At 37.8% G+C, this 21,272-nt stretch overlaps 1 protein-coding gene across 1 annotated transcript; it reads right to left on the bottom strand.

The window, feature by feature from the left end:
* Window positions 1-5,340: 5,340 nt before the first annotated feature.
* On the bottom strand, window positions 5,341-21,025 carry Pla2g12a (phospholipase A2 group XIIA). Its single transcript, XM_076865219.1, has 4 exons — window positions 20,612-21,025; window positions 10,023-10,099; window positions 9,145-9,310; window positions 5,341-6,461 (listed from the first exon to the last, which is right to left on the bottom strand). The coding sequence occupies exons 1-4, from the start codon at window positions 20,814-20,816 to the stop codon at window positions 6,343-6,345; spliced, it is 567 nt and encodes a 188-aa protein (XP_076721334.1). The 5' UTR covers window positions 20,817-21,025; the 3' UTR covers window positions 5,341-6,342.
* Between the last annotated feature and the right edge of the window lie 247 nt (window positions 21,026-21,272).

The following is a 21,272-nucleotide window of genomic DNA, read 5'->3' as shown; positions in this document are numbered from 1 at the left end:
TAAAACTTGTGTCAAGATGGTCTTTCAGGATGTTAGTTCATCTTGTTACTGGCTTACTGAATAATTTTTTTCCTTGTCCCAACAACTTTTCCTTGATTCATTGGGCTCGTTTGGAGTGTGTAGTAAAGAAACTTAGGTTCCATAAGTTATTGTCCTAATACAATGAAGACATGGATATCAGTATTTCCCTCCTACAGTGGTTGTGATGTTTGGATTCAATGGCTGCAAAATACTCAGAACAGTATTAACCATGTAGAAAGCTCATGAATAGAGGTTATTGTTGTATCACCATATCCTTATACTCACTGAAAGAAGGTTGGTTGGGTTTTTTGTTTGTTTTTTTTTTTTTGTTTCTTCATTACATACCAATAATGACATGGACTGGGGACCAAGCCTTCAATATAGGGGCCTTTAGGGCACACTCAAGATCCAAACTATAGCAGTACTTATTTCAGAATTATAAATATATGATTTTAGATTTTTAAAGCAAGAGCCAACCACAGTAATTGGTTAAGTGCTTAGGATGAGAAAGCAAGCTGCACTGGGTTCTAATCCTGGCTCCATGTTATTAACTGAGACATTTAACCTCTCACGGCTTCAAATTCTTCTCTGCAAAATGGAGACCCAGTCTACTCCAAAGAGTTTTTAAGAAGGTAAATGTCAAACTCCTAATACACCTAGCCAACAGTGAGTTTTCAGTATGCTAGTTACTTTTAGCTACTGAAAAGTACTTAGACCACTTCTCATACTGTGACCTCTGAACCAGCAGTATTAACATCACCTGGGAACTTGTCAGAAATGCACATTCCTGGGTCCACCTTAGACCTATAGCATCAGAAACTGGGGATGAGGGCCAGCAATGTTTTTTTAGCAAGCCCTTCAGTGATTCTGATATACTCATGTTTGAGAATCAACTAGCCTAGAATCTTACCAAGCTCTGTCATCCTTATCAAAGAAGACAACAAAAAGAAACTAAAAAAAGAACCCCTCCCAAAAAACTCAAATCCATTTTATTAAAATAATTCAGATTAAGAACCAAAAGCTAAATGATAACTTGATTTTTCCTATATCCACATTTTATTGAATTTATTTATTATTTAATGAATTTAGCAAAACTGAAGAGCTTGTCATTCATCCTAGGAAGGGAATATACGGAGTAAAATTAAGTTGAGATAATTCTAAAATTTAAATTTTGGTGTTTTTAGTGTTCACTAACATTCTAATTTTTTTCTTATATAAATCATAAAAAATTCTGATTCTGATTCCTAAACTTAAGAAAATGTGAAAGCAACAAAGAAATGTTTGTAAAGTTGTCTGCAAGGAGATTTTGAAGGATATTATGGATATTAAATAAGTAAATTTGAAGGGCTGGCGGTTTAGCTCAGAGTGCTTGCCAAGCATTTTGAAGCCTGAGTTCAATCCCTAGTCTGGGGGAAAAAAGTCTGAAGCAAGAAGTATAATATGACTATGGCAAATATACAAAGATAACACTACTGGTTTTTAGTTTATTAATGCTGTTAATGTTACTATCTACTTTTAAAAAATATACTTGTTGCACTAACTCATTCTTGCTCTTCCACAATGGGTTTGTAGGATTAAATAGTGAGGAAAAACAGAAAACTAAAAGTGTTTCTTCAATTATAGCCCCAGTTGTTTTACAAGACTTGAATGAATACATTGTGGGTAATTTCTGTGAACTTTTTTTTTTTTTTTTTTGAGAAAGAGAGAGAGAGAATTTTTCTTTTTAATATTTTTATTTTTAGCTTTTGGTAGACACAACATCTTTGTTTGTATGTGGTGCTGAACCCGGGCCGCACGCATGCCAGGCAAGCGCGCTACCGCTTGAGCCACATCCCCAGCCCTTCTGTGAACTCTTAACAATGCATCATAGTATATATGGAAGGATTTTCATTCGAATCTCAAAAAATTACTCAAGTGAAGACAGGAGGTTGTGTATGACCGTAATCCCAATGGGCTGGGAGGCTGAGGCAGGAGGATCATGAGTTCAAAGCCAGCCTTGGCAACTTAGGCCCTAAGCAATTTAGCGAGACCCTGTCTCTAAATTAAGTATTTTTAAAAGGGCTGGGGATAGAGCTCGGTGGTTAGGCGCCCCTGGATTCAATCTCTGGTATCAAAAAAAAAAAAAAAAAAAGTTACTGAAGTCAGTTCACTAAACAATTGTTTTTATACAAAGATTCCATCATCTTCACTGTTAGGACATTATCTGTTTTGTACCAGGATAAAATTATCATTTTGCATCAAACCTCTGATAATCTCTTATTTCAATAAATACTGGCAGAAACAGCCATATTTTCAATTTAGGGAGAATTAGTTATTAGTTAATAAAACAAATAATTTTTTTAACATGGACACAATACCTTTGTTTTAACTATTCATTTATTTTTATGTGGTGCCGAGGATTGAACCCAGTGCCTCATGTGTGCAAGGCAAGCACTCTACCACTTGGGTCACAACCCCAGCCCCAAAACAAATAATTTTTATTAGTATTACTAGTCTATAGACAAATCCCTCTTTAAAGGATGCCTGATGACTGGTACAGTGGCACACTCCTGTAATCCCAGCATCTTGGGAGGCTGAGACAGGAGGATCCCAAGTTCAAAGCCAGTCTCTAAGCAACTCAGTAAGAAACTTATTATAGTTGTAGGTGTACACAATGACCTTTATGTTATTTTTATGTGGTGCCAAGGATCGAACCCAGAGCCTCACATGTGCTAGGCGAGCACTTTACCACTGAGCCACAACCCCAGTCCATCTAAATAAAATACTTTTTAAAAAGGCTGGGAATGTGGCTTAGTGGTTAAGCACACCTGGGTTCAATCCCCAGGACCCACCACCACCAAAAAAAAAAAAAAAAAGCCATTTGCATGTGTTTAATTTGCTCTTGCCCTTATTTATCTTAATTCTGTCTTCACTGCAGCTTCTCTATGCTCCGTTTTTTTCAATCTATGAAATTAATGTTTTATTTGTCCTTGGGAAAAGTGTATATAAATATTTTAAAGTCACAGACATTATTTGGAGGCAATATGTTTCATTACTTAAACATATCAATATTATATTTTTTGCAAAGAGCTGCTAAAATTTGGTTGGGGTTTTGATTTTTTTTTTTTTTTTGCTTATCTTTTTATGAATTTAGTCAGTGAACAGGAAAAATAGCAACACTGAAATCTAAATATATGCCCTAGATTCAAGTTGAATATAGCACAAATTTGTGTTGAGCTTAATACACACACACAAATAATTATAGACACGTACATATACATGGATTAATATACATACATTTTTCTAGCTTTGTCTACTGGGATGTCAAGAGGTAGTGATCTCCCAATAATAAGAAGCACTTCCAGTGTCCAGATTTTGGTTTCTTCATCCAGTACTAACCACATCTAATTCTGTTTAGCTAGCAAGATCAGGTGTAGTCAGCATGTTAGATCGTAGGCCCAGATATTGGTTTTGAAGTACTAACAAAAGGAAGTAGGTTCCTTAGAGAAGGGCTGATTCTAGGGCTGAGGCAAGGAATATAAAAGATGAGCTCAGGGCATCTTGTAGTGCCAGAGAATAAGGCAGTGCTAAAAGATCAAGAGGATTTGTCAAAGGGACAAAGCAGCCAACCTAACACAATTCCCAATAATCAAGATGGAACAATGAGCAACAAAATATCACCCAAAGTATAAAATAAATACATGAGTCTATACTGATACACATATTGAATAAGTAATCAAATTGAGGTGGAGGGGAAACAAATCCTTCCTACAGAATTCCAAGTACTACATTCAGATGGTCCCCCTTCTAGGAGGTTGAACATAACCCTGCCCACCGGCTACTGGACTTGCCCACAGGACTGGACTTGGTGACTGGCTCCCAAAAAACAAAATATCAAAAGAGGAAAATAGTAACTTACATTGGAGAAACCCAACTTCTTACCTAGACCTTAGCTGAATGTCCAAAGTTAATACAATAAGTTGGTAGCATGTAACTCCTGATAGGATGTATTGTGAAGGACCCTTTATCTCTGTGGTATTCTTCCTAAAAATCCATAACCCCAGTCTAATCATGAGGAAAATATCATATAAACCCAGAGGAAGGGACACTCCACAAACACTTGACCAGTATTCCTTAAAACTGTCAGGGTTATGCAAAACAAGAAAAGACTGAGGAACCACCACAGACCAGAGGCTAATTTGGCATCATGACTCGTGCCTAATGCAATGTGGTATCCTAGATTGGACCTGTAAAAGAAAAATTACATTAATGGAAAAAATCTGAAGAATAAAGTATAGTTAACAGTAATTACCAATGTTGGTTTCTTAGTCCTGACAAATGTTTGGTTATAGAAAATGTTAATAACAGGCAGAACTGAGGGAAGGGTATAGAGACTCTTTAAATTATCTTTGTAACTTTTCTTTAAGTCCAAAGTTATTCCAAGATAAAATTGCTTTTAAAAAATACAAAAACTGTTTCTATTATTTTTTGTATATTTTATGACCCATAAACTAAACAGCTTATAGGCTTTGCTGGTCCTTGCACTTGCCTAGCATGTGTGAAGCCTGGGTTCAATCCCCATACCACCAGGGGAAAAAAAAGTTAAAAAGTGATAATGGATGGCAAAACTGTACCTTCTACAAAACTTTGAAATAAAGTATCAATCAAGAGTTCTAAGCACTCAAATTGAAGCCCAGTTTGCTCATTTAGCCACAAGATGTATAACTGACTTGTCTAACAGGGTATATATCATTTAGCAGAATGGCTGCCACCATCTCAAGTTTGGGAAGACATTAGATTTCCAGCAATAACACATATTCAAAGTTAGTAATGTGGCCCTTTCTCCAGAACATAAACATAACTTTCCTTCTGCCCAGTTATGTCTATAATGACTTACAAGGGAACATCTCTGTGCTGCCCTTTTCTTTCTAAGCAATTTATACATGGCTTGGGGTCCTGGGCGAGAGAAAGTCAATGGTCAGTGGTAAGCAAAGACCAGTATGGGAACACAGCTGAACATTCCATGGCGTTGAAAAGTTTTCAACAGACATAGCTGGACATGGTGGCCCACACCTTAGTCCCAGCAACTTAGGAGCCTGAGGCAGGAGGATCACAGGTTTCAGATGAGCCTCAGCAACTCAGCGAGACCCTATCTCAAAATAAAAACAACAAAAAACATTCTTAGACATTGTCAGAAGCAGCCAAAGTTTTCTGAGATTTGCTCTTAAAGGTCTGTTAATAATTTGCAGTGTAAATAAGAGATCTATAAAAGACAGTTCTTTCCATCTTGCCTTTTCTGCCCCTTTTGACTCCACAATTAAAGAATTAAAGAAAAAACAATATGGAGAATAATTTTTTTTATTAAGACCACAATTTGGAAGTTATAGTCTTTAAAAATATGGAAGAGTCTACTATGAGGAGAAACAAGTACTAGGTAATAAACATTGAAACAACAGCATATAGTGCTTTGGTGTGTTACGCTAAACAACTTTTCATTTATTTCATTAAATCCATCTTTTCTCCATTTGGGCAGAGTTTATAGTAAATGATGACATTTGTTGTAAGGGTGGTTGGTTAAATGGAAATGGCTGTGCTTCTGAACTTGCTCACATGCATCACAGAATACTTTGATATTCTAGGTTTGCTCCCTAAGAGCTTATCAGACGATAGTTTCAATTTTATAAGGGAAATAGACAAGGAAATGTTGTCCTTGTAACTGTGTGACTCATTTATAGGCTTAGGGAGCTTCAGTAATTAAAACAGAGAAAGAATAAGGTCAGTTCCTTCCAGGGAATAAATGTGTATTTAAAATGTCATGATAGGGCTGGGGATATAGTTCAGTTGGTAGAGTACTTGCCTCATATGTACAAATCCCTGGGTTCAATCCCCAGCAACACACACACACACACACACACACACACACAAATGAAATGACAAATGATGCTTTAAATGAAGATTTTTCCATATTTTCAAATAAGATGATGTTGAATAGACCTTATAATTCATTTTACGTTTGATCTTTTTTTTTTTTTTTGTAAATGTAGCTGTAAAAATTGAGTTACATACTTATTTCAAAAAGTTTTCCTTTAACACATACCTGGTTTTGAGATTGATCAAGAATTTGTCCAATAAGGCAGCAATGTCCAGGAAGACACTTGAGAAGGCATTTTTTTTTTTTTTTACTTTGAGGTTTTAAGGTTATAATATAGTCTTGTAAGGTCTTAAACTGACCCTTTCACAAAAATAAGGCAGCTTATGCTGTGAAAATATTAGGGTTTTTTTTGGCAAAGGTTATATTCTTTCATCCTCATTTGCCTCCAAATGTCAGAATCTTCTTTAAAGTTAAAGATCAGTTTTTTCTTCATAACGACACCAGCATGCAGCTCTCTGGCTGTCCAGGTATGGTTTACAGCCTAGATGAATTACACTGTCAAACAAGAGCTCTACTGTTGTTTCACATGCTGAAAAAGAGGAAAATGTGATTACTGTTGGGCAATTGCAAAGCATCACTTTTTTCAACTGTTACTTGTTAAACACAAGCCATTCATATTCCTAGTGCGCATCCAAACAACTTAGGTGAAAGTCACCTCAACCCTCTCTCACTGGCAGGACATATCTGCAGACTTTCAGTTTTAGTCTTTTTTCCATGTCTTTTTCTATCTTTCTTCTTCTTCTTTTTTTGGGAGCATTTAACTTTCAAACCAATTTTTTGTACTAGACAGGTAATGAACTTTACTAAAACACTGATCAGTCAATCAAGGTTAACTTTTTTTTTATCTATCACTAATAGAGATTTCTGATAACTCCTAAATTTGCATTTCAAGGAAAAGATTCTTTTTTTTTTTAATTTTAGTGTTGGGAATCAAACTCAGGGCCTCACCCATGCTAAGCATACACTCTACCACTAAACTATAATACATCTTTCCCCTAGCCCTGGAAAGATGTATTAGGTGCAGAAGAAATAAAGTTTAAACAGAAACTTCAAAGTATGTCATTATGGCCAGTGGATTCTTAAAAACAATCACACGTCACTTAATACACTTAAAGTACACCTGTAATCCCAGTCTCAGGAAGCCGAGACAGGAGGATTATAAATTTGAGGACAGCCTGGACAACTTAGCAAAACTCTGTCTCAAAATTAAAAATAAAAAGGGCCAGGGGTGTATCTTAGTGGTAGAGCACTCCTGGATTCAATCCCCCATACCACAATCACAACAAAATAAACCAAAAGATGTTTAAAGTAAATGGAACCCAGTCTCTTTCTTTACTAATACCAAATTTGGCTTAGTGGTCAGTAGACACAGGAATCAAAAGTGTTTCTTCCTTGGTAGGATTTTTAAATTTCTTTAAAGTTAAGAAAAAAAAAAAAAAAAAGGAAACTATAAAAAAGGTAATGGAAGCCAGATGTTGTGGCACATTCCTATAATCCCAGCAATTTGGGAGGCTGAGGCAGAAAGATCACAAAAATAATGGCCAGCCTGGGCAACTTAGCAAGACCCTGTTTTCAAAATAAAAAAAATAAAAGGGATGGGAGTATAGCTCAGTGATAGAATGCTCCTAAAATCAATCCCCAGTACCATTACTTTTCTTATTTAAGAAAACTGAAACATCCAAATGAGATTATTCAACATTTACAGAGATGTGGCACAAGATGGCTTTGGTGTTCAAAGACTTTCAGTTTAAAATATTCATGATAAGGAAGAATCTTTATATTAAAATCATAATACTTTATTTTTAAAGTTCTCCAAAAGATTGTACCATTAAGGAGCACAACCAACCAAGGAAATACAAAGGCTAGACTATTAAGGAGATTGAAAGAAAATTGATTTCATTATTTAGCCACATTCCTATGTCCTCCTTAGAGAACAGGAAATGCATCCATCTTCTACACTTCAGCTGTGCACTAGTTTACCTTAGCCAAAAGCATGCAAGGGGACAGAGGTGGCAAATTCAAGCTTCACCAGGTACAGAGATTTCATCCTGTACAGTTATTAGGATTTAGGGATAAAAGCTATGACTATTTATGGGACAAGTGTCAGAGTCAGATAGTCTAACGTCTAACTTTCTGAACTTCAGTTTTCTTCCTTGAAAAACAGGGATAACACCCCCTCCCTCTTTGGATTTTTGTATCAAATGGAAACATGAAGATACTATCCAGCATAGTATCTTAAGGTAAATGATTAAAAATATTAGTTTCCTTTCCTGCCCCTCTCATTGCCCTTTCTCTTCTGATTTCAATGAACAGCACATTCTTCAGCTTGACATTAGAGAAATCTTATACCTACCACTACAACTACTACTTTAATACTGATTTACATTTCATAAATATTTCAGGTTTCCCCTATGACAACTCTGAGATAAGTGTGTATTACCATTCTCTTTATTTCATAAATGAGGATACCAAAGCTCCTTTTCCCTTTGCTGATTTGCATTGCATCCCTCACCACAATAAATCACAGTGGTGACCATGACTATGCGAGGAGACCTGTGAGTTCTCCTAGTATATCACTGAACCTAGGGGTGGTCTGGGGGACCCTCCCAACATGGATACAAAAAAAGAAGGTAAGACTCAAATCTTCTAGAATATCCTTCTCCAAAATCAGTGTCCTAATGCTCTCAAATTCACTAGTGCTATCATCTGAACGTTTGTGTTCCTCTAAAAATTTTTGTGTTGAAATCCTAACCTCCAAGATGTTGAATTAGGTGGTGAGGCCTGTGGGAGATGAATAGGTCAAAAGAGTGAATCCCCCCAAAATGGCATAACTCCCCTTAAAAAAGAGGCCCCAGAGAACTGCTTAATCCCTTCCACCATGTGATGATACAGCTAGAAGGTGCCCTCTAGGAACCAGGGAGTGGGCCCTTACAGGACAATGAATCTGCCAGTGCCTTGATCTTGTACTTCTCAGCCTCCAGAATTATGAGAAACGAATCTCTATTGTCTATACACTACTGGGTCTATTGAAGTTTGTTTGTTAGTAGCCCCAGTGGATTAAGACAACTGGATTCAGGGTTTCAATTTTGATTAGAGTCATATTCCAGGGCACAAGGATGAATAATTCTCTCTTTCTGCCTCAGACACCTTCCTCCAAGTTTTCCTAGCACTTTTTACTTTTTTCCATCCCCAAACCACCAGAACATTCTTACCCTGAACATGCTGAGTTAATCCTAGTGTTTTTTGCACATCTCGGCAGATCTTGGAGAGGCAATACTGGAATTCCTCGTCACAGTCATTTTTGCTCTTGCCACAGGTCTCATAACACCTGTCGTGTTGATTGCAGCACTTTGTCAGGGAAGGGATGCCAATGTTAAGCTGAAAGAGGCATTTAGGTGGATTATTGTTAATGAAATGCAAACATCCTCTCCTAAAGTACTACATTCAAATAGACTTTATAGAAGTAAATGACAATGACTACTATGTAGAAAACTCACAAACCCATTTCTACCTTCAGGTGTGTCCCATGTAACAAACCTTTTTACCCAGACCCACCTATGGGATGGTGTCTTTGGCATGCCTCACTGCTCTCTATTTTTCCTGTTAGAATACTCAATTTCCCACCAGCAACAAACACAACTTCCTACTGTCCAAAACATAAAACATAACTTTAAAAGAAAAAGATAAGGTCAAAGACATTAAGGGATTTCTACAGAAGCTAGGTAAGTTTGATTTTTTAGTATTTTCAAAGTGGTTTTTTTTTTTTTTTAATCTCCTAAGAAATAAAATGTGCTTTTTGTGAAATTTCAGAAAATTTTAAATATCTAGAACTCAAATATTGGTTGTTTCCTAAGCTTTCTCCATTCCCCACAAACATCACTACTTTGAATGTACAACTCTTATTTATTTTAAATAATTCACAAAACTTTTTTGTGTAGGAATCATTCTCATAAACATTTTTTTCACATAATTATGGGCTCAGGTCCAGTGTCCCCAACAACTGCCACTGAGCCTTGTTTTTATATAGAACACATGTTTTATTTATATTTTCCCCCTAGTATTACTCTTTTAAATAAAAAATAATACTTACATGAACACCAAACAGCGGAGAGCCACATCCATTTGGAGGGGAGGGTTTATAACCATAACGTGGAAAAGGCTTAGATCCTATAAAATATAAATGGTATCATAATTAATTTTCAATATTAACAAAAATAAAATATATACTTTAAAAGGTCTGCAATGTACTTAATTCTTGGAAATATTTAGTGTTTAATTGGATGGCAACATAAGTGATTATGTTTTTATTTTGATAAACACTAAGAATACTAATTATTGTTATTTCTCCTGTGGTGAAGAATGTGGAACATATACAAAGATGCACATATATACACAGACACAAATAAAGCAGTTTATAAAATTCAATTACTGTTTATAAATCCATGCTGTGAAAAACATAGAAAAACTTATCCTGGACTTCTAGAGATTTCAAAGGTACATTCCAGGTTGGGTCCATATGTATAAAAGATAAAGCCAGCCTATTTTCCAATGCATTTCAACCCTTGACTTATTTAGGATAAAATCTTGTAAGGCAAAAATTTCTTCAATTCTCAGAAAATGCTCCCCTACACACAAACCTCAATAACCACTAACAGGTTTAATCAGGCAGAGCCTAAAGCTAAGGAAGACAGGGTCATTCAATGATCATTTAATAACTTTAATACCATTATAAGGTATTACAGGACTGCCCCCACTCCAGCCAACTGTTTCATGAATATTACAGCTAATGAAAAAGTCAAGAAGGCACTTGGGGAATTATATTACTCTAGCTATGCTATAATCCTAATAGCACCAATGGCTCAGTAAAAAGGAGAAAGATGACATTATCAAACCAGTCTTAAATTTTGAAGGGTACTACAGAAATACTTCATGTAATACAGAAATCACTTTAACATACCAGATAGTCGCCAACTGTCTCCTTGAATGTTTCCCACAGACCTCCTACCTCAAGAAATAACCTACTCCACTATGAATGGCACCAGTTGTTAACATGTTGGTTCTTCTGCCTTCTGGTATTATAAATCCACTAAATGGATTAATCCACTGATGAGATTACAGCTTTCATGGTCATACCATCTCTGAACACTGTCTAAAACATTACCTTTTCAAGGGACACCTCATACCCAAAGCACAACATACTTCAAAGATGAATACTTAGGAGAGACATAAAGTATTCCACTAATTTTCATTCAAGCAGCATTTATTGCTAGAAGACTTAAAATAAAGAGAAGGTTACCCTCCAAAGTAAAGGAAGGAGGGAAAAGAAAACAACTCTTTTGGTACTCAACCATCTAAATAAGTAACTCACTCAAAGTAATGATTGAAAAATGGTTTGAGTTGCTAAGAAGTTTCATGCTAAGTTGAGATGACCACAAGAAGCTTCAAGAGAGTATAACCTCATAAAGAAACAAAGCAACAGCCTGTTCTACCCATTTTGAAGAAACAATGTGTACCAAAGGGAATGATTAAAATAAGTCTAGAAAACGGAGTCTGACGACAGATCTGGCTTCTAGTTTTTACAGCCCCATTCAAGAAGGGGGGTTGTTTCAGGGCCCTCAGAAGCTGAAGGTAAATGCCTTAGACTATCACCTCAGTCATGATCCTTCAACTCTTATCTCCTGAGTTTAGACCTTCATTTCTAAGAAAACTGATTTGGCTTCCCATTCAAAAGGTCTTACATAAGAGGATATATTAATCACTTGGATGTCTAATGGGCCTCTAAAGATGTCCTTTCTGACATTCACCACAAAACTATTCCATCCAGTTCTCTCTTCTCAGTTAATTGCAACTCCATACTTCCGATGCTTACAGCAAAAAATCTTAGCCATTCTTGCTTGATTCTATTTTCTTTTATCCCACATTCAATTCAACATACTCTGTTGGTTCTACCTTCAAAATGTTCATGATCTAACTAATTCTTACCAATTCCACTAATGCCATCCTACTCCAAACCACCACGGATTATTGCCATAATCACTCGACTTTGGTTTCCCCATCTCATACCACTCCCAACCATGGTCCAATCTTAGCACTGAATCTGAGTGATCTCACTAAATTATACATAGATCAAGTCTTTCTTCTACTCAAAATCCCTCCTGTGGCTCCTCATCCTATTCAGAATAAAACCCAAAATCTGTAAAACCTTAAAAACTCTATATATAATCTGGCCTTCTATGATTTCTGACCACATCCCCTTACTTCTCTCTCTTTCTCTTTCCATTCCATCACATCTGATCCTTTGCTGTTTCACAGACACTCCTGGTCTGCTCCTGCTGCCTGGGGACATCTGAACCTGCTATTGCCCTACACAGATGCTTGTGGGAGGCTATCCTCGCAAGTGATTTGAGTTACCTCCCTGGCTGGGGAAGAGAGACTTAGGCACATCTTGCGTTTAGAGCTTTCCCTGCCCTTCTCAGGTCCGAGGGCTTGTCCGTGTGGAGGCGTGCCTGGCCACTACCCTGAACACCAAATCGTCGCCCCTGACCTTGGGACGCTGCCCCCCCTTAATCTTCATGATGGAATTTTCCCCAGAATTTTTTGTTCCCCAATAAAAGTCCACTCCCCCGGCGTGTTCCTTCTCCCTCCCTCCCCCTCTCCCCCTCCCTCTCTCTCTCTCTCTCTCTCTCTCTCACCTCTTCAGTAAACCTAGCTACCCCAATAGGAGGCTGGAGCTAGGAGGAGCTGTCCTGGAGCTGATCTAAAGATAATTAGAGTCTTGTCTCTTTAATTCAAAACTCCCTAGAGATTCCTCACATTTGGAACCTTCATTCATGAAGCCAGTGCTGGTTAAAGATGCTCTTCCTCCTGATATTAGCAATCTGCTCCTTCATTGCTACAGTCTCAAATTGTAGTGCTCCTGCCAAACTAGTATATGTTGAAGACTAATAACCAACGTGATGGTCTTAGGAAGTGGGATCACCGCAAGATGAGGGAGGAATACTCATGAATAGAATTAGTCCCATTATACAAAAGGCCCAAGAACTGCCTTGCTCCTTCACCCATGTCAGGACACAGCAAGAAGATTCCATCCTTCAAAACCAGGAATTGGTGTCCCACACAAGACCCTGAATCTGTTCATACCTTGAAGTTATACTTTCCAACATCCAGAACTGTGAGAAATGCATTTCTGTTGTTCATAAGACACACAGCTGATGGCATTTTCTTACAGTAGCCCAAATACACTAAGACGTTTACATTCTCAGCAAGGCCTTTCCTGACTATCATTTGTAACACATGTGACTTCTAATCTTTTTAAAAGAGGCCGGAAGGCCGGAGTTACAGCTCAGCAGTAGTAGAGTACTTGCCTAGCAAATGCGAGGCAATGGGTAAGATTCTCAGCACCACATATAAATAAGTAAATAAAATAAAGGTCCATCAACAACTAAAAAATATTTAACAACAACAAAAGAAATGTGGCACCCCAACTGAACATCATTAGCTATGTTGGGCCTATCACACCCCTTGGATTATTATTTATTTATTTTGCATTTCTGAGGATTAAACCCCGGGATGCTCTATTACTGAGCTACATCCCCAGCAACCCCTTCCCCTTATTTTGAAACTAAATTGTCCAGGCTAGCCTCAAACTTGTCATCTCCCTGCCTTAGCCTTCCCAGTATCTGGGGTTGGAAGCATGCACCATGCAACCAGTTTCTATTACCCTTTTTATCTTAATTTTTTATTCTAATTTGTTATATATGATAGCAGAATTCATTACAATTCATATTACACATATAGCACATAATTTTTCACATCTCTAGTTGTATACAAAGTATATTCACACCATTCATGTCTTTATACTTGTACTTAGGATAATGATGTCCATCTCCTTCCACCATCTTCCTATTACCCTTTTGAGACAATTATGAAAAAAAAACTCATATTAATAGAGCCTGAGACAGCAAGACAGCACACGTTTCAGCTGTGCCTCAGAACTAACATGCATAAAAGAAGGAACAAAAATAACATTAGTTCTTTCTAAAATGAACTTTTAATATCTACTGCTAGAGAGTCAGTCCTTTAGCAATTGAATTTTTGAGCCTAAGTAACTCATTAGTCCATTAATCCATTAACTGCAGAAATAGATTAACCCATTCACAAGGGCAGAGCTCTAATCATCTCTTAAAGGTTCTACCTTTTAATACTGGATCTCATCATGGGAAATAAATTTCAACATGGGTTTTGGAGATGACAAACCACATTCAAATCATAGCAGGGAGAGGCTGTCATATTCTTAGGAAATCCTTTCAGTTCCTCAAACATTATCAGAAAGCTCCCTCTTGTCAGGGGTTTTAACAACCAACTGTTCAAAATGTTTAGCAACTTTTCTAGAGATACACATTAAGCAATGGGTCGCACTGTGAATCTGAAGAGTACAACAAACACCCAGCATGTTCAGAAAGTCTGGAAACAGAAAAAATAAGATGTTTACTATTCATATTTCTCAGGTTCACAATTAGACTTAATGGTTCAAATTTAGAAGTGTTTTCCCTAAAATGGTGTCTGGAAGTTGGAGGAAAAAAAAAAAAAAGGATTGAGCTTACTTTATGAAAGTGATACTGATTTGCCTATGTGTTCAACTTTTCAGACACCTGGTAAGTTCCCCCTCCTACCAGTTTACAGATTTCTGGCACCTCTTCTTATTCTGTTCAAACAAGACATCATCCTCAGCAACTAAAACTGGGCTAGAGTTTTGAAGGCACTGTCTCAAGTGCCTACTTTTCCCTTTTTTACTGGGAAGATATTTCCCTCAACGTTCACCAATAGCAGCACTTCTACATTTTCTTCCCGTGGTATTTTATTTAAAGCCATACAATTTTCTTCTATTTCAATTCTATAAAAACAGTCATTAACATTTTAATGAGATGTAATGATAGTGATACACATATACGTGTTATATTAACACAGATAGACATGTTCTCATTTTGTATATATTTCTCATTTTAAATATGAGAATGATCAGAAGCAAATAAACACACCCATTCTAAAGGAATAAAGAGTGACAGAGATATACAGAGTATCAACTGGTGAAAACAAACATGGAGGCTAGGAGTTTAGGAGATTGTTATCTCAAACGCAGAGTGTTTATAATTGTTCTGAGGAAAAAAGATAAAACTGGGTAATAAAGATTCAATATCTACTGATTTGAAACATTAGATAATAACTCTGTTGTGATTTGGATATGAGGTGTCCCCAAAGTTCATATGTAAGATAATGCAAGAATGTGCAGAAGGGAAATGATTAGATTATGAGGGCTACAACTAATAGTGGATTAATCCACCAAAAGGATGTCTATACTGGATGGTAACTATAGACAAGTAGGGTATGGCTGGAGGAAGCAGGTCACTGGGGACATGCCTTTGAAAGTTATCTTTTGTCTCTGACATCTTATTTTCTCCTGTTCTTCCTGGCTGCCAAGAATAGAGCAGCTTGCCACCACCACACCCTTCCACCATAACAGTCTGTCTCAACTTGGGCCCAGAACAATGGAGGCAGCAGACTATGGACAGAACCTCTGAAATCAAAATAAACTTTTCCTCTTCTAAGGTTGTTCTTGTCAGGTATTTTGGTCACGGTGACAAAAGCTGACTAACACTAACACTAACACTATAAAATAAATGCTGGTAAAACCAGTTCCCTAGTGTAAGAAGCAAAATGGGCACGTGTATTTAGTGTTTGGTTTCTTTGGAAGCATCCTGCTAATTTCACTTCCTCAGAGAGGCCTTCCAAAAGCTCACCCATTTAAAATAACACCCACTCCCTTTCATATCCACTTTACATACAGGGGTTGGCTTTATTTTTCTTTCAGGCATTTATCAAACAAATTAAAATAACAGGACAGGAACTTTGTCTTCCTCACCTAGAATATTCCTAGCACTAATGACCACCCAAGAAATTACTTAATAAAAAAATGGGAAATATTCTTTGCTGAAATTAAAATATTCTTTAGCCATAGCAAAACACAAAATTGCTAGTTTCCTGAAACATTTTAAATTGTTTTAAAGTTCTAAATTCACCTTCATGTTGAAACAATTATTTCTGAATAAATTATTCATTATTTGTTAGAATTCATTTAGACACCAAAATTATAAATAAATCAATTTAATTTTAAATGTTGTTGTAAGTGGTGTTTTAAGCTGCTGAACATTTAAAAGTTTAGCATTTCTACTAGTGCTAGCTTTAACAAAGCAAACAAAAACTCAATAACAGAAGAAAGGAAATTAGAATCAAACCAAACATCACAATGTACTGGAGCCACTATACCCTAAGCTTTATAAGTACATACATAAAGCTAAGAAAATGAAGACATGGGGGAGGAATTAAAAGCAAACAAAGCACAGAAAGACCAGTCATGGGAGACTTCATTAATTTTATTTTTTACTTAAGCAGTATTTCCTTTTTTGATGTCTTATCATATGTATAGACAACTGAAATCTAAATATTTACATGGTCTGAGACATTAGTTCTTTTCTACATACTTTTTCCTAGATTTAACATAAATACCCCCAAACAGATCAACTTTTTGCACCTGAAAGAATATGAAGCAGATCAGAAGCAGAAGGGGAAGGCAGATGGGTCACACAAAATCTTACCACTGTTTTGTAGGAAGTATAATGGTAGAATCCCAACCCGAATTCACAAACACTGGAAACTAAACCCATCATCATTAATCTCCATAGGGTCAGTATGCCTCTTTGTTTTTCTAGTCCATTCACTTCTCTATTTTTCTCAAATTCCAACATCTCTGTTCCCATCATCTCAGTGGATGACCTTGAACACCTACCCACTTGACATCAAAACCCACATCTTCGACCTTCATCCTATTAATTGCTATCTGTTCTTGGCCACTCCCTCTATGTACTAAAACCCATATTTCTCACTTATCCAAGATTAGACTGTAATGATTCTCTCAAGTGTTTCTACTTTCTATTCAATTATTCTCAAAGCCCACAAATACCCTATTATCTTTCCTAATGCCCCAAACCATTCTTTTCATTTCAGCTAATGGCAATTCTGTACTAGTTGATCAGGCCAAAAATTGTGGTATCATTTTTTTTTTTTTAAACCTTACTCACACCCTACCTCCAAGCTGTCAGCAAAATCTACCTTCAAAATATATCCAAAATCCAACCACTTCTCATGCCTCTGTTGCTACCAACAAAGACAAAACCACCACTACCTTTTATCTAGACTCCCTGCAGGCATCAACCAGTTTCTACTGTGGGTCCCCACCCTGCTTGACTCTTTTAATTGTCAGTAAAACAGCCAGAGGGATCCTCTTAAAATATAGATAGTTGAGAGTAGAGCAAAGCAAAAGCCAGAGGGAAGAATGGGGATGGGGTTTGAAATCAAACACCTTGTATATGTAATTTTGTCAAAATGAACCCAAATACTATGTATAATTATAATGCTCTAATAAAAAAAATTAAGACCAAAAAAAAAAAAAAAAGTAGAGCAAGCCGATATGGGAGGGAGGAGAAAAGGGAAAAGGAAGGTACTAGGGAATAAGATTGATCGAATTATGTGCATATACAAATATGGCATAATGAATTCCACTATTACGTATAATTATAATGCACTAGTAAAAATTATATCTGTAAAAAAAATTAAAATAATTCCCGAGGGGAGGGTAAAATGAAACAAACAAAAAATATACATGTCTATAATCCTAGCACCTGGGGAGACTGAGGCAAAAGGATCCAAATTCAAGGCCAGCTGGGCAACCTACTGAGGCCCTGTCTCAAAAACAAACAACAACAAAACAAAACAAAGCAAAAAAAAAAGGTCTGGGGATGTAGCTCAGTGGTAGAAACCCAGTGATGTCAAGACCCCTGGCTTCAATCCTTCATAGTGCAAAAGATATGTGTATATGTTTGTGTTTCACTTAATGAAAAAAATGACATTCATAATTTTAAAATCTTTTTAGAAAACAATTTTTCTATTTTCCAAAGGAAACTAAAAATTTTTCTTCTTCAAATCTTCTCAGGTATCAAGGAGAAAAAAATTAAGAAAGGGTGGTAACTACCAATTTGTTCCCCTAAATAACTTTACTCTCAATAAAGCCTTTTTCCCACCCAAAGGTGGATGGCCAAAAGTAAAGGAGCAAGTCTTCATAATGCCAGTCTCATAGGTAAAGCAAGCAGGGCTGAATGCACCAAGTCTGTGTACTTTAATCTGACCGCCCTCCCCCTACCACTAACTCCCTCTTCCTGCTTTTTTTCCTTAAAGCTTCCTTGATCTCTTTATTGCAACTGAAAAACATCCCTTATTCCCTATGCTCCCCTACCTTTGGGATTTGTCTTTCTGTTTGGATCTGATTTGGTCTCGTGCCAAACCTATGAAAAATTGAATAATTGTTCCAGGAAGATTTCTCAAGTAACGGCAATTAAAAGAATAGTTTTCATTGAGTTGGAACTGTCAGTATGCTGGCTCTGAATCACATGTCCACTGAAAAGACATTACTTACTAAGAGACAAAAGGACCTTACTCTAAACTCCAAATGGCAAATTTTGTGAGGCTGGTGGAAGATGAAGACAGTAAAGGTAAAAGGAAAGATGAAGACAATCTTTTAATAGAAATAGTATCTATTCAACTTCAGAGATATTTTAAATGTAACTAAACTCTACTACTCTACTCTTTTTAAAATATTTATTTATTTATGTATCTTTAGTTTTAGGTGGACACATTATTTTTGTTTTTATATGGTGCCGAGGATCGAACCCAGTGGGCCTTATGCATGCTAGGTGAGCGCTCTACCACTGATCCACCACCCCAGCCCTACTACTCTACTATTAACTAAGTATTTTTTTAACTAAGTTTACGAAGATACTCTTTCCAAGTCTTTCCTATCTCTGTAAATGGCAACCGCACACTCCCTTTAGCTGGGGCCAAAACCTTCAGAGTCATCTGTGACTGGTCTTTCTGTGCTGTTCCCTCTGCCTGGAATGCTCTTTCTTCAAATTATCTCAATGTTACCATGTCCATTTTCATATTTCTTCTAAAATATTCTCTTCTCAGTGGGGGCTTTCCTGAACATCCTGTTTAAAAATCAAACTGCACTCAATTCAGCCACTGCTGTCTTCGCAGACTTACTGTTCTCAAAACATTGGCATAATACAGGCCATATCTGGCTCATTTCACCTATCAGTTTTCTGATGGTCTCTCCCTACCACAACAATTAGTAGAATGACACCTGACACAGTCAGGACCCTAATAATTTGTGTACTGAGTAAAAATGACTAAGTAAAATCATAACTTTTGCCTCAGGAATGGCTATCATTTAATCTTTAAATTACTCACTCACTTATTCCAATAAGCTCTACAACATCTTCCTGATACATACTGGTGGTAACATTTAGGCATAAATTTTACAAGCAATAAATAAAACATGTCTCAGGGGCTGGGATTGTGGCTCAGTGGCAGAGAGAGCTTGCCTCACAAGTATGAGGTGCGGGGTTCAGTCTTCAGCATCACATGAAAATAAATAAATAAAATAAAGGTATTGTATCCATCTACAACTAAAAAACAAAACAACACCAACAACAAAAAAAAACCATGTCTCAGTACCTGTTCAGCACTTTAACACATATAAGATGTAGCTCATTCTTTATCTTAGTTATTAACATAAACCTAGAAATTATTTGGAGAATTACAGGCAGCAGGTGGCATCACAGTTTTACATGATAAAGGTTTTAAGTTCACCTATACATACAATCTAGTTTTACCATTAAAGTGATGAAGTTTTCTATTGTTTTTCAGATACCAGCATTAACAAAACCCATCTCTTGTGCTATCCTAACATTCTGAATCTCCAAACAGAAGTCCCAATGCTTACGTGAACTACTAAAATATTTAAGCAGTCAAGTGATTAAAATAAAAACCAAAAACCTCTGACTAAAGTGAGTTTAGTACACTGCCACAAGTCCTCAGTTTCAAACAGAATTAAATAAAGTTTTTTTAAATAAAATTAGTGAAAAATTATATTAATATTGACCAACAGTTAGGAGGGATCAGTGATATCCAAAGAAAGAGAGCTGTCAAAGTTTTACTAGACTATTTTCTAGAAGTTATCCGAACTCTCTCTCAACAACTGAATACACCAGAAATCTGTTCAAAGGTCGCAATTTATTTTCTGCAGTTTTGCAGAAAAAAAAAATAAAAACCATTTAATACCAACTCTAGAAAAAGTGAATGGGGCATGATTTTAAAATTCTCAGTTAGCCCTGCATGTTCAGCTGACTCATGTATCAGCGCCAAAATTCAGAGCTAAAATCAGTCTGTTCCACTCAGTTCCCAGGATTCATACGTCAGTAAGTTCTTAGGCAATTCTGTGCAATTGACGAGGAGGAAAAAAAAAAAAAGTGGCAATGAAAGAACAGAGTACACAGGAACAGGACGCACTCCCGCGACCTCTTTCCTATCCTAACAACAGTGGTGCGGACTTGTATCCAGGTTACTCAATTACAAGAATGGCAAGATTCTAGCAGTGGGTAATCTTTTCCACAGCCAAAGGACTCCGTCAAGGTCTGCCCTGCATCTGTCACTCTGGCACTTCCACGACCCAGCTCACCCCAATTCCCCTAGAAGCACGCGGCTCGCCGGGCCTGGGTACCCTCTCACCGTCGCTGCACTTGTACTGGCAGAGCCCGTCCTCGCCTCCCAGGAGGTCCAAGGCGGCGTTCAGGTACGTGTCTATCTTGTGAATGCCGTTCCGGATGGTCTTCAGGGTGGCCCTCCAGTCAGTGGTCTGATCCTGCTCCTGGCACCTGACAGGGGCGGCCAGCAGGAGCAGGAAGACAAGTGCCGTCCGCGGAAGCACGGCCATCCGCGCAGAGCTGGGCCGCGTCCAGCCCCAGCCCCACCCGTCCGCGGAGCCCCCGGGGCGCCCTAGGCGACGGCGCGGGCTCCGGGCTCGTCGGCTCCCGGCGTCATGCCCACGCCTCCTTCGCGGCCGGCTGGCTGGCTGGCTGGCTCCTGCCGCCTTCGCACAGCTGCCGCGAGGAGGCGGTCTCCGCGACCGGAGTTGCCAGCTCTGAGCCCAAGGCTCACGTGCGCGCCTGCGCCACAGCGTGGCGCGTCAGAGGCGCGAGCGCGCGCGGCGGCGGCTCCTGCGCCCACGTGGTAGCGCCAGCGCGCTCCCGAAACCTTCCGCCCGGGCTGGCGTGAGAACCACCTGAGCGGGCCTCTCCCCAGAAAGTAGTCAAATTATCCTGGTTTGGGAAGCAATAGACACTACTACTTTTTAAAAGCCATCCGCGTGGTTGTACCGTGTGGTCACTAT

The sequence above is a fragment of the Callospermophilus lateralis genome, chromosome 8, assembly GCF_048772815.1.
Source record: "Callospermophilus lateralis isolate mCalLat2 chromosome 8, mCalLat2.hap1, whole genome shotgun sequence".
Lineage (NCBI taxonomy): Eukaryota > Metazoa > Chordata > Mammalia > Rodentia > Sciuridae > Callospermophilus > Callospermophilus lateralis.
The sequence above is the reverse complement of the archived record's forward strand: the minus strand, read 5'-3'. Positions and strand labels throughout refer to the sequence as shown.

What these genes read in the sequence shown, in the direction of transcription:
- Pla2g12a (XM_076865219.1), bottom strand. Translation starts at nt 20,816, where the DNA reads ATGGCCGTGCTTCCGCGGACGGCACTTGTCTTCCTGCTCCTGCTGGCC. An exon ending in CCAGTACAAGTGCAGCGACG is followed by an intron (nt 10,100 to 20,611) that starts GTGAGAGGGTAC and finishes TATATTTTATAG; the next exon opens with GATCTAAGCCTTTTCCACGT. An exon ending in ATTAACTCAGCATGTTCAGG is followed by an intron (nt 6,462 to 9,144) that starts GTAAGAATGTTC and finishes CCTCTTTTTCAG; the next exon opens with CATGTGAAACAACAGTAGAG.